Below are 12,655 nucleotides of genomic sequence, written 5' to 3'. Positions count from 1 at the left end.
CTTATATCTCAGCAACCACTTGACCGATTTACACGCGGTAATTTTTGTAGGGTAGCTTCATTCCTTCTACCAAGTATTGGACTATTCCCAATGCATGTGGTTGACCCCTTATGCACGTGCCACGTGCAAAACGAAGGGGTGTCAGTTTTGTAATTGTTGCAATATCTCGGTAACTACTTGGCCGATTGCGCTGAAAGTTGGCATGTAGGTAGGCACCCACTAGGCACTGCATATCCATGTGCCAGAGTTGGGGTTCTGCTGCACGTGCGCACGTGCAGGGGTCGTTTCCAGATCTCGAGAACGGCTGGACCGATGGCGCTCAAATTTGGTACACGGTTAGGGACCAGTTAGTAGGGTGCCGTGCACAAGTCAGTTGGGACCCATTTTGCACGTGCGCACGTGCAGGGTGCCGCTTCCAGATCTCGAGAACGGCTGGGCCGATTGTGCTCAAATTTGGCACATCGCTAGAGACCGGTTAGTAAGGTGCCGTGCACAAGGCAGTTGGAAGTACCCTCTCGAAATTTCGCACGTGCAAGGCTCACCCTCTCGCTCGCTCCGTTAGTCGCCCCAAAAGGCGTTATACTGGTATCATATGACCAGTTCGCTTCAAACTGGTCAGGTCCCGAAACTCCACGGTCCCATCAATAATTTCAAGTTGACGGGGGAATTTCGAAGCTAAAGTAAGTCCTGCCCACTGCCAACATAGCCGACCACGGTCCGGTTCACTCACTGACTTCAACTGGCTGCGGCTGCTGCCAATGCCATTAACCGCAGACGATCCTCGCCAGGAAACATATAGGGGAAGTTGGGGCAATGCCGGAGTTGGGGCAAAGCCGAAATTCGAGATATTTCGAAAACCGTAAGACATGGATGCCACCTGTCAGTGATGCTCTGAAGCTTAATTGACTACAATTATCGCATGTTTGTTACGAGTCGTCATTCGGAATACTTCGGCTGTGAGGGCGCCAAGATCGTTTTCAAGGTACGCGTTCCTTGTACTACATGTGCCTTTGAAGCTGCATTTCTTACTCATTATGGTACCGTTTGTCTGGCCAATTCGGTCAAGTAATCTTCAGCATGTCTTTGCATAAGTGTGCTGCCTATTTGAAATTTATACGGCACGTTGAAAAGTTATGGGCCTGCAAATGAAAGTATGACTGGCTGGGGTAATGCCGAAAACGTGCAATTACGCACGTTAAAGCACGCTACGTGGACTTTACTGCTGTAGAATAGCAACGCGAATTTTTAGTCACACAAATTACACTTTCAACCGACACAACGGCCTGTTACCTATAAGAAATTATTTACCTGGCATTTTCTTATTATATCACACAATTATAACATCCAGTGTGCACCAAGCGTCCTCAAGCTCTTAAAACGCGTGTCAGCTTTGATAAATTCTGGATAAAGTTTGAGATAAAGTGGCAAAACATCAATGTCGGCATTCCCCGTAGATCATTTCTCCCATTTTCGGCTTTCCCCGCAGTCCGGGGCAACACCGAAAAAGTCACTTCTTTGATATTTTTAGTTTGTGCGCTTAACGGTATGCGAATTCATCAAACGCGCCTGGTATGTTTGAAAGGCAAGACTGGCCTTTCGAATGACGCCAACAAGAATAGCTTATGTTGTCTACCTTGCGTGCTACGGGCGTCAGAAAAAAGTATTCGGCGTTCCCCCAACTTCCCCTACCGTCGGACTTGCTTTTATTTATCTAATATTTATCTCCTTCGTGCCTACGGTAAAGTGACATTATTCAAGTAAAAAAGCATTCACAAAATACCATACAAACCGCATCAAAATGTTTATCCGAAAATCGACACTTTGAACAAAAAATAAAAAGTATGGAATAGTAAAATATTATATGCAGGAGAAAACGCCTTGCTTGCGTTTTGTTTTTTCAATATGCATCCGAAGTGTTCCTCAGTTTATTTCTTGCTACGATTTTCGGGTGTTTTCTTTCAAACAACAAACACATACAGTACACCGACTACATCAGCCGTAGCGAAAAGCGCAGCCATTAGCGCTCCTGCAATATACAGTATTTTGGCCGGCGGGCATATCCAATGACTTCATGCGTGCGATAACGCACAGATCCATTTAAGATGGGATGTTCCATTATTCGAGACATTGGTTCGACTCCACCACTACACAGCGCGTGTGGCGCACGGGAACGGAGTTCCGAACACGAAAAGCGCACAAATGGAGACGCGCTGAGCCGAAACGAATGCCGAACACGACAAGAAAAGGCACTCTGCATTCTGCAATCCTACTGGAACGGTTACTCATGTTTCACTGTTATAGTCAGTCCAGATTGTATAAAGACTGAACAGATAATGGAGACACCAAAACTCTCAAAACACCATCAAATAAAGGATTCTGTTCAAATAACTGTTTTCACGGCTACTGGGATCTTGTTTGTTGTCGGTGCTGCATCCGCAAGCATTAATCGACATTTCGCGTCTCACTGAATGCAAAAGGCCAGGGTGAGTGTCTGGTGTTTTGTGAATAAACAGTAAACTTATGTAAGACCTCCTTTGATGTAGGTAAATGACTAGGGTTTTTGAGCGCCCGGACTGAAACTTTGATATAGCCTAGTGCGTAGATTCGTTACCTATAAATCCATCGCAAATAAATAGGCATTTAGAGCAAAATTTTGATGACAGTCATGTTTTACAGATAGTGATTTGAACATATAATAGTCGCTTTTTGAAAGCAGTCGGTCCATATACATATACCAACATCTTCCCTCTCTTATCCTCCCATCGCTCGCCACTCCCCGTCCGTTGCACAATACCGTGCTAACGGGAGCTCCGAGCCCGGCACGTGTCGGTTGGGTCACGTATCGGTTGGGTCCCACGCGTCCATGGAGGTACTCGGTGACCGTCGACACGGTACACTGGCCACCTGGAGTATCACACGCCCCGGAGATGCGCGCTGCTTGATATTACAGCCGGCCGCAGCCCGACCCTCCCTGGGGCGGGCAGGCTCGCACCGCCAGCAGGAGGGGAGGGGAGAGGTGTCCCGACCGGCCGGAGTCGGGCACAGATGCGGCATCCCACGCGCCGTCACACGAGCTTTTCTTGGAGGCTCTTGGTCGCGAAAGCAGACAGCCCGTCGCTGGTCGGTATACGAGTACAGTCTGTTCTCCAGCCAAGGTACAGGTGGCATGTGCTCTTGTTGAATGGCCGGTGCAATGAATCACCCAAATGCGGAGAACAAAGTAAACCGTAGACTGAATTTGTATCTTTACATTAACCCTATTCCTGGCGGGGGGGGGGGGGGCTCAGGAGCCGTCCCCTTGATGTTTTTGGTTATTTCTCCCAAACGCGTTGAGCTAGGAAGCTCAAATTTTCTGAATTTTCCTAAAAGGCTTCTACGCAACATGTCTGAAAATTTTGAGTTGATCTGACCTCAGGTCAGGTCACCAGAGGCGGTTTGGTGACCCTACCTCAGAAAAGTTTGCAATCACGCCAGAGCTAGAGTTTTTGACCGATCAATTTCTTCTCTTCAGGCTTTAGTTAGGGTACCAGTATGTGCAATTTGTATATCTCGGAATTTTGATATCGGTGACCTAAGGTCAGGTCAGTTTCGCGACCTCCCCATTATAAGTCAATGGGGGAAAAATCAACTCCCTGTTTTTACCACTAAAACGGGTCGGAATGGCCCCATATACCATACATGACTTCATATACGATCAATCTTCACTACCTTGAGGTCTGTTTTGCTGTTGGGCAGCTGTGAGGTCATGTGACGTCATCAAAGGTCACCAAAGGTTTTTGGCCAATAACTCCGTACAGGAACAAGATACAGACGCGTGGATGGTCTCATTGTGTTCAGCTCGTCAAGACGCATCGAATGATATACATGATGACCTCGAGGTCACGTGACCTGAGGTCAACCTTTGACCTTGACCTTTCGAGGTCAACATATATATCATTCGATGCGGATTGACGAGATGATCACGATGATGCCCTTAGTTTGTTCCTATCTTGACTAATTCGAAAGTTATTCGAGAAAAACTCTCCATATCTAGCGCCGCCATTTTGACTTTTTCGACCCCTGTGACGTCATCTCTGACCTGACCTGAAAATGACCTTAGTAAAAATTGTAGATCTTGACCGTGCGTATCCGATGCCGTTTACTGTTTGTCGCTGCGATGTGTAGTTTTTGAGATCTGAAGGGGGGCCGAATCGCCCCCCCCCCCAGTTTCTTGTCCCGGCGGAGCCCGCCAGGAATAGGGTTAAGTTATGTTTCTCCTGGTTCAGGCCCAGTCTCAGTCCTCCTATCTCAGTCTCTCCTATAAGTCTAAGGCTGTCCCTCAGTCTCAATATCAGTCTCAGGCTTTTCAGCCTGCCCAAACCCCCAGCTTCAACCCTAAACTCGTCCCAGTCTCGGTCCGACTACTTTACGATCGATATTGACACCAGATCTTTATCGGCCTCGACGGCATCTCGTATAGCCTCCCGCCCAGTTTATGTGGACTGTCTGAGCCCTGCTCAGCTGAGCTCAACTCAGGCTCAGTCCGTCTCAGACGGCCGACTTCGCGCCGCTATCACACACGCTCGTCCGATCTATCTGGCAATACAGTAACATACGTCGCGCCGAGCTTTTATATTTTTTTTCCGCTGCAGTCGAGAGCGATCTAACACGTAGTCGAACAGTGTGCCTCTCTACCAGTGCTAATGGGATGAACACTCAGACAGGTCCCGCTGCGCGGTGAGTCCCGAGGGACTCGGACCCGTCGTCGCCGGCTCAGCTACCCGAGTTTACGTGGCTCCGGTGAGCTGACTGAGCTCCTCAGCGGCAGCATGGAACAGCTGAGCTCGCTTTTACCGAGTACGCCCCGCGCCTGGTAAACGGAATGACCGACTGACCCGCGGCCTCGGTCACATGACAGCTCAGTGTCGCACTGCCCGTGATTGATTCCCCGAACGCATCATCTTTCTCCTGCAAGACACGACTCGAGTGAATATTCCCAGCACTGTTTCCGCACTATTTCATTTTAATCTCATATTTACCCAAGGCCCTGTGCTAGCTGGTCTGAGACGCCAACAAATGCATTATCGGGCGCCAGCCTGGCGCGGGGCACCGGGATCGACCCCGACTACGAGTGACGCTGTCAATCCAGCTCACTCCAGCTGTCATAGACGGAATATGACAGGTGACAGGAGATGACAGTAACACCAGCAGAGGACAGGGTGACCGTCACCGCGAAACCACCCACATCCCGATTTTTCTCCCGACACTGACAATACACAAATAAAGTCTGGCTCATTGGTCTCAAACAGTCATAATGGGTATGGCATAATGAGCTAATTAAGCAGACCTACAACAAACCAATGGATTCGGACTGGAGCGATAACGATGCGGGGCGTCATTCAGCAGCTGGCCGCCAATGTAATCAACTCAATCAGCTCCTCAGTCGCCACCGAGCGTGACTGTAAAGCGCTCCTAATAACGTTGATATAGCTTCTAAGAAGCATGGTGCAGTAGCATTCTCAGAAATGGTTTCGTATCGCCTCTATATCTATTACCTGTTTTGACATTTGAAATAACGTTAGCAAAGACATTACTCGAACTGTAAATCACATCTACGCAACGCTGCTGAGGACGACAGCGTTAACAAGAATCCATTCGGACCATCTTATGTTCAATTACATGCGTACTTTACACTACTTCGCCAGATTCATTATTCCCTGCCTGTTTTTGAGAGATGTTTTTTTTTTTTTTAGCGACGGGGCACTTTCCCATATGGGTGGCCAGGTAACCTTCGTATCATATTTAACCACTCTTTTGAATGTTTATCTGGCGTCTGCATAGTGCGCATGCTACGCCATAAACCTGCGCTGCCAATGATCTCTCTTCTCAGGAATTTCCGTCCCCGTTGGTAAATACGTATTTGTTGTTTTTTAATTAAACTGAGGCAGTTCTAATTAATACTTTGTTCAGGATAATTTTAGCAAATTGATATAAGACGCCGTCCAGTGATTTTCGGCGCCTAGATCTTAACGAGTCTGAACTGCTCCCCGCAAAATGACGCTCGTGTGTAGTACCTTGCTAGCAACATAATAAAGCCAACACAGCTGGTGAGCAATTTCGTCTAGCCCCCACGGCCCACCGTCACGCACATACACGTGCGCACACACGAGACCACAACCAATGTAAGGTCACCCTACTAATTGGCCCACTACCCTGACCACCACAAAACACACCGTGTGTGTGGTGGTCAGGGAGCCCCGCACATCGTGCCGCCGCGCGGGGCTCCCTGTTTGCCCCTCGCCCAGATTAGATAAAGCTGGCGGCCAGCTGCTCCCTCGGCCGGCCCAGCCACGGCGGCGGCGGCGGCGGGCCGACCTGGCGAGGCTCGCGGATGAGTGATAAACACGCGTCGACTGCGACGGGCCGACGCTGGCCCGGTGACGGCGGCGTTACAGACACGCCGCGCCGCGCCGGGCTGGGATCGTGCCTGGCGTGCCAGTAACTAGGGGCGTGGCGGGGGTGGGGGTGGGAGGGGGAGTGTCAGGAGCGTATAGGTAGCACGACCCCGGCTTCGACCGAACGGCCCCAACCCGTGGATGACTGTAGTAAAACTAGTCTCTAGTTCCAGCGAGTACGGACTGGGCAACAAAACCGCGCTCGACGCAGCCTGAGCGCGAACGATAAGCCGCCTTAGAACGAACGGCCCTCTCCCCAGCGCTAATAAAGGTTCCAGCGGCGCTCTAGGTAGCCGAGCCGCCGGCGCGGCCATGGCTCGGGCTGACCTCTCCGGCACACCGTCGGCCGACTCCACGGCGCCGCCGGGTTCGGTGTAATGGGTCGGCCGCGATATACGGCCGGCAGTAGCCCAGCTGAATAGCGCGGAGGGCGCCGATAGGCCGGACCGGTTACTGCACGCATAGAACTGCGGCCAGCCACTCTCAGAAGCTACGGCCAGCACCCTAGCCCAGAGCTGCAGCTTTCTCCCCCCCCCCCCCGGGAGGAGAGGGCCCAGAGCGACCTGCCCGTCTCCGTGCTGCGGCCCTCCCCGCGAGTCGCCTGTCAGGCAGGGCTTCGATAAGCTGACTAAGGTCCGCCGCGGACCCGACGGTGGCATGTGTCACCGGATGTGTGACGCTGATTCAGCGGCGGGGTGTAAAGTCGGTGGGGCGGTATGGGACAATCTATAGTTGAAAGCACTCGATAAGCCCTTAACCCTATTAGTGGCAGGGGGGGGGGGTTGTTTTTATCCACCCCTCAGGTTTTTCGGGAATATCTCCGAAACCGCTGAAGCTACGATGCTGAAATTTTCTGACTTTTCCTAAAACTAAACTGGGCACAATTCCTGAAAATTTCAAGGTCATACCTTTACCAGGGGCGGCTCCAGAGCACTGGGAATTGGGGGGTCCTATTCGTGAAGCGAGTCATTTGGCGAAGATCACGATGCTGCACCAGTTTAACGAACAGTGAATGAAAGGTATCATATGATAACATATACAGTTATTGTGCATCCTCTTTTGACACGTTTTTGCTATAATAGGCGGATCCAGGTGTCCAAAAAGGGGGGTTATGTTTTACCTCCCAACATAGGTGCCCTGACACCGCCTATGCATGACCAATACAATTGTAGTCGTTCTCTCATAAGAAAATTGTAACATAACAAGACCATTTTCACCCTTTTTAGAAACAGTACCAACAAAAACCTTATTTACTATACTTTTTGTGTACCCCCAATCTCAATGATCTGTATCCGCCTATGATTTTTGAAAATGCATATTTTTTGGACCCATGTGAATTCCTGGTTCATTCTCTATCGATCGGCAAAAGTTGCGTTAAGATTGGTTCAGAAACCTGGCCGTGATAAACAGTCTAAAATGTATCTGCAATTTGCCCGTTTTTACCCCCCTCTACCCCCCCTATTGACATTTTTTAATTTTTATTTTTTTAGAAATGTAGATCACGTTGAGCGAAATCGAATGCCGTTTGAATTTTGAAAATCGGCCCGTTAGATCTCGAGATATCAAGGGGGGGGGTCGTAAACAGCCCCCCCTGCCACTAATAGGGGGTAGCCAGGAGCCTGCCACTAATAGGGTTAAAAGCCTTCTCAATACCACATATGAGGTGTTACATCTCATACAACCTAAGCGAGACGTGCTGTGTTCAGCGAGCAAGGCATGGTTCAGTACGGAACAGCACCGATGAAATGTTATAAAAACAAACTGACAAAATGCTTTAAAAGCGAGCCGAGGCATTTACACTCATCACACCAACTCACTCTAGACAAAGAAGGGGCCAAAGTAATGAAATGTGATGAAATATATCCTAAACAATGATCATGCCAATTCAGTACAGACGAAGGAGGAGCCAAAATAATGGAATATATCCCTACGACAAGACGCGGCCGCCAGGAATGGACGAGCGTCTGTGGCATATCTCTGAGCTGTAGTTGACTGATGGATGAAGCCGGCCTTTGCTATAAAAGACAGTGCAAAGACGGTCCCCTCATCTAGCACCGCCAGGCGGCCGATGGAAAAGGTCAAGGTCGAAGTACCTACCAACGGATCCCAAAAATAACTCAGTTTACGTCACATCAGCTGTTGGACTCATTCCAGCAATATCACTGACAAGAAACAAAGAAAAACGTGATCCGTTGACAGAAACGCATACTAAAGAAGACAGTAGGACGAGCACTAGCACCCTTAACGAATACGAGTTGTGCTTTTAAACGTGTTCTTTTGTTAATACCTCACTGACCTCGTACAAGAAACAAGGTGCAAATATTTGCATATCATCGACATGAGCAATGTAATAGAGCAAGATCCACGCGTTCAGATCTCGCATGTACTTTATCCGCTGTTTTAGATGTTTGCTTTCACCAAGAGCGAGTGGTAAAGGCAACGATTTTTACGACCCAGTTGTCATAAACAAACCACTAGTGCCTCCCTCGCGCATCAGTCAATATGAACCAAAGCACAGCAGTGAGTCCTCCCAAGCTGATTGATCGCTAATTGGTCTAAACGACCCAGACAGTTCCGCTCAATAGCTAATGCTAGGAGGCAGTTTGTGCGATTGGAACGAGCCATTAAAGCAATAACTCCATTCTGGCAAAACGGCAGCGGGTAACGACTAGGCACACGGCAACACGCGACGACCCAGTCGGCATTCTGAGTCAAGCAATGATACAATGGAGGAATGGAAAACCAGTCAGCCATCATTTTCATCCAAATGAATTACCAAACTGAGTAATGGTCGGGGCCCAGGAAAGCAATTTTAGTAATCGACTGCCCATTAAAAACAGACAGAAAAAGCTAACGCGCCATGCCTCTAACCATCTATAACTAAGTAATAAAGTCAAACCCACGAAGCGAATGCATTTCAGCTTTAGATACATGCTACGAAATCAATATCAAAGACAAAGACCACGTAAAAACATGCAATCTCATTTCACCTTATTTCACCTTTGTGTAAGGCACAGCAAAATACATCAAACCACAATTCGACAACCACGACCCCACTCAACCAATATGAGCCGCACGGCCGGAAAACAAAAACCTTCCATCGGTCCACTGGTCTGTCAATATTGTGCCGGTCCAATAGAACATGCATGGTCACACAGCTGGGAGCGGTGTGACTACCGGAGCCAATATTCCGCTGGTACAGAGCAGCGAACATTCCGACAGAAGTCGAATACAAGAGGCTGATTGGCTGCTCGAATTGTCCCCTCCCCCTCTCTCCCCCCCCCCCCGACGGCGATGAAGCGAGGAGAGTGTGGCAATGGGATCTTATTACACTGCACGTGTGACGCACAATCATTGATGTGGAACTAGAAAAAGTGATAACTAGTTACACGAAAGGCGAGTATCAAGAACTGGCTTCACGATGCCCGCCAGCTTTTCATGCTTGTCGGTTCTTCGCTCTAACGCTTCTACACAGTAGAGCTGCCCTTTATGTGTTATGGATCAAAGCAGTGGCTACAAGAAACAGCATGCTACTAGATCCCCACAGAACGCTAAGCAACACTTCTGTGTACTCACACAAGCATCACAGCCTCGCCCATCATCAGCCAGGAGCGCATACTGCCTTTATCTAACTTGATAAAGTAGTAATTTTGAAGTCACTTCAGCGGCGCGCTTTAATTAACGAGAAGTGGCATGGCTGGAAAGCTTTCCATTCAGCCGCGGGACAAACGGAGTGTGGGGCGGGGCGGAGGGACAAGTGCAAAAGAACCAACGGCTGGTATGATTTTATGTCAAGGACAAACAGTGTCTAGTGACGAGGAAAAGAAATTGATCTTCGGTGGAATCGCACCATTTACATTTATTCATTTTGCCAAAGCAATAATCCTCAGATACCGTCTAAAACATATTATGTCCAAGCATCATCAGAAATAGTAAAATGGTAAAATGGTATTCGCTGACCGGAAGGGTCACTCGCCACCACGCTTGATAAAGCATTCCCTTTCAAATATTTGGTTTTAAAAAAGCGGCACCAACTTTGTAAAGCTAAGTCATATTGCAGCGTCCTAATCATCATAGCCGACCTCGTATCACTAGGCCCATACATCCAAGGCTCATTCGCCACGCTCGACGCAAAAGTTCCGTTCAAATATTTGGTTTAAAAAAAAAAACGACTTTGTCAAACTTTGTCATATTGCAGCGCTCTATTCATCACCGAAGGCAGTATATCACCAGATCCAGGAAAGGTCAGCTGGAGATGCTTCAATCATCAACTTTCGTGGTAGCTTTCATCAGCACTTAGCGTGAATAAATCATCGCAGCTTCATCTCTTCGAAGGCAGATAGATTGACATATTGATGGACAGACGGACAGGCCGATGGACAGAGAAGCGAACTGATCTGAGTCCGACGGGCAGACGGGCGGACGGGCGGACGGGCGGACGGACAGACGGACGGACCGGCGGACAATAGGGCTGACGAACGGACGGACGGAGCTTAGGTCAGACGGGCGGACGGACGAATGAATGAGCTGACTGACAGACGGACGTATGGACAGACTGACGTACGGCTACACTGGACAAATGTCCAATCGCCAGGCTGACAGGGGTACTCCTGAACAGACAGACAGACACACAGAGACAGACGATCAGCCGCGCAGCACTCACCTGTTTCGCTCCTTCCTCAGGCTGTCCTCCGACTGTGAGGTGCGTGGTGTCGGCGCCGGCGGCAGGACGTCAGACGGGGACGGCTGGCTGGTCGGGGTAGGCACCGGTGCGGGAGGCCGCTCCTGACGCTGCAGACTCCGCCTCAGACGCTGTCGGGGAGAGAAAGAAGTCAGAAGGTCACTTAACTCCTCCAATATGGATGGTGTGGGGAGGTGGGAAACATTACTTGGACCCGAAACACCGACCGTAAAGCGAGAAATGAGTAACTTTACTCCAGCGAGGGAAGAGCGATAACCAAAGATATCAGCGCATTTGGAACTTCAAGGTAAGATGGAGAGGAATACAGCGGACAGGGATCTATGAGTGGAAATAAACGAATGTTATGTAGTGACCAGCATGCAGCTTGTACAGACTACAGAGCATTGCAATGGGGAACAAATAATGTTATAAAACATCTGGGAACATGTCGAGTGTGGCATATTATAATTTTGCTTTTAAATTCATAACTTCTTTGTATTCTGCGCGTTACACTATTGGAAAAGCCGCTATTCACCTACACTGACAGCCTTGCTAGCCGCGCTGCAGTCTTTCCAACTCGACACACGCCAGCGATTTGCCCGAAATGGCTGGCAGCTGGGCAGTCACTCCGGCCGGTATGATCATCTATCAGAGCGCGCAGATTACCGGCGAGAAATACCATCCGCAGCGGCGCACTGTTTGACAAATACGACTTGCGACAGCGAGCCTGGCTTTCAGCCGCGACTGGCAGCCTGAGATCTCTCAAAGTTTCCACTCAATATTGAATCCGACATATGGATGCGGCGCGGCTGAGCCGGCGCCGCGCCCCATTCTCGGAAGGGTGCTCCCCTGTGCCGGCGCGGGTCACGTGCACCGAATGCTGATGGCACACCTCCGGCGCACCGGGGCGCCGGCGTAGAGACTATTTATGGGCTCATTATGGCCATCGGAGACACAGGAGCCGCCCAGCCCGCCGGCTATCCGTGCCTGCTCTGTTCGTTATTAGATATCACCAGAGCAGCCAACATGTGTGCTACCACCGTGCAACTTTCTTGAAATCCATCTGCGTCGGGAAACGCTGAACCGCACACCAGCAGCTTGTAAAGCATGGAATTGTATCGTGTCGCAAGTCATTAGTCAATCGATGGAAGGAAAGACAACAGCCTACAGCAATTTAGGCATGTTTATATTGAGCTTAATTATTAAGCAATAACGTTGGTTTGCGTTCAACTTCATGGACCTAATCCCAAACTGAAACTGTAAAAACGAGCTGCTATATTTCAAGCCTAAAATTTTTAGTGCGAACCAGCAGTGCATGCTCAATGTAAACGTTACATTGAAGTTACTTTCATCAGCGCAAATGCCTACTTTTAAATACCTAAATACTCAGCGCAGCTTTCTCAAAACGATGGTCAAACCGCATTGCATTATTTAATTTGTCAGACTGACCGAGCCACGCACATAGTGGTCATTTATTGCAAGCTGACATTTCTCATATTGCGCAGCGCGTATGCGGCTTGCTATGTCGCCCTTACGCTTG

The 12,655-nt window shown here is 49.3% G+C and overlaps 1 protein-coding gene across 5 annotated transcripts in view; it reads right to left on the bottom strand.

The window, feature by feature from the left end:
* Positions 1–12,655, bottom strand: part of LOC122388710 (cyclic AMP-responsive element-binding protein 5-like) — a 91,173-nt gene that overhangs the window by 32,201 nt on the left and 46,317 nt on the right. For all 5 annotated transcript variants that reach the window (XM_043380061.1, XM_043380065.1, XM_043380063.1 and 2 more), the window contains one exon: positions 11,098–11,246. In XM_043380061.1, coding sequence (XP_043235996.1) covers positions 11,098–11,246 — 149 coding nt within the window. The remainder of the gene's footprint in view (positions 1–11,097; positions 11,247–12,655) is intronic.

This window comes from Amphibalanus amphitrite, unplaced genomic scaffold, assembly GCF_019059575.1.
Source record: "Amphibalanus amphitrite isolate SeventyFive unplaced genomic scaffold, NRLGWU_Aamphi_draft 000333F_arrow, whole genome shotgun sequence".
In the NCBI taxonomy this organism is placed as follows: Eukaryota; Metazoa; Arthropoda; class Thecostraca; order Balanomorpha; family Balanidae; genus Amphibalanus; species Amphibalanus amphitrite.
The sequence above is the reverse complement of the archived record's forward strand: the minus strand, read 5'-3'. Positions and strand labels throughout refer to the sequence as shown.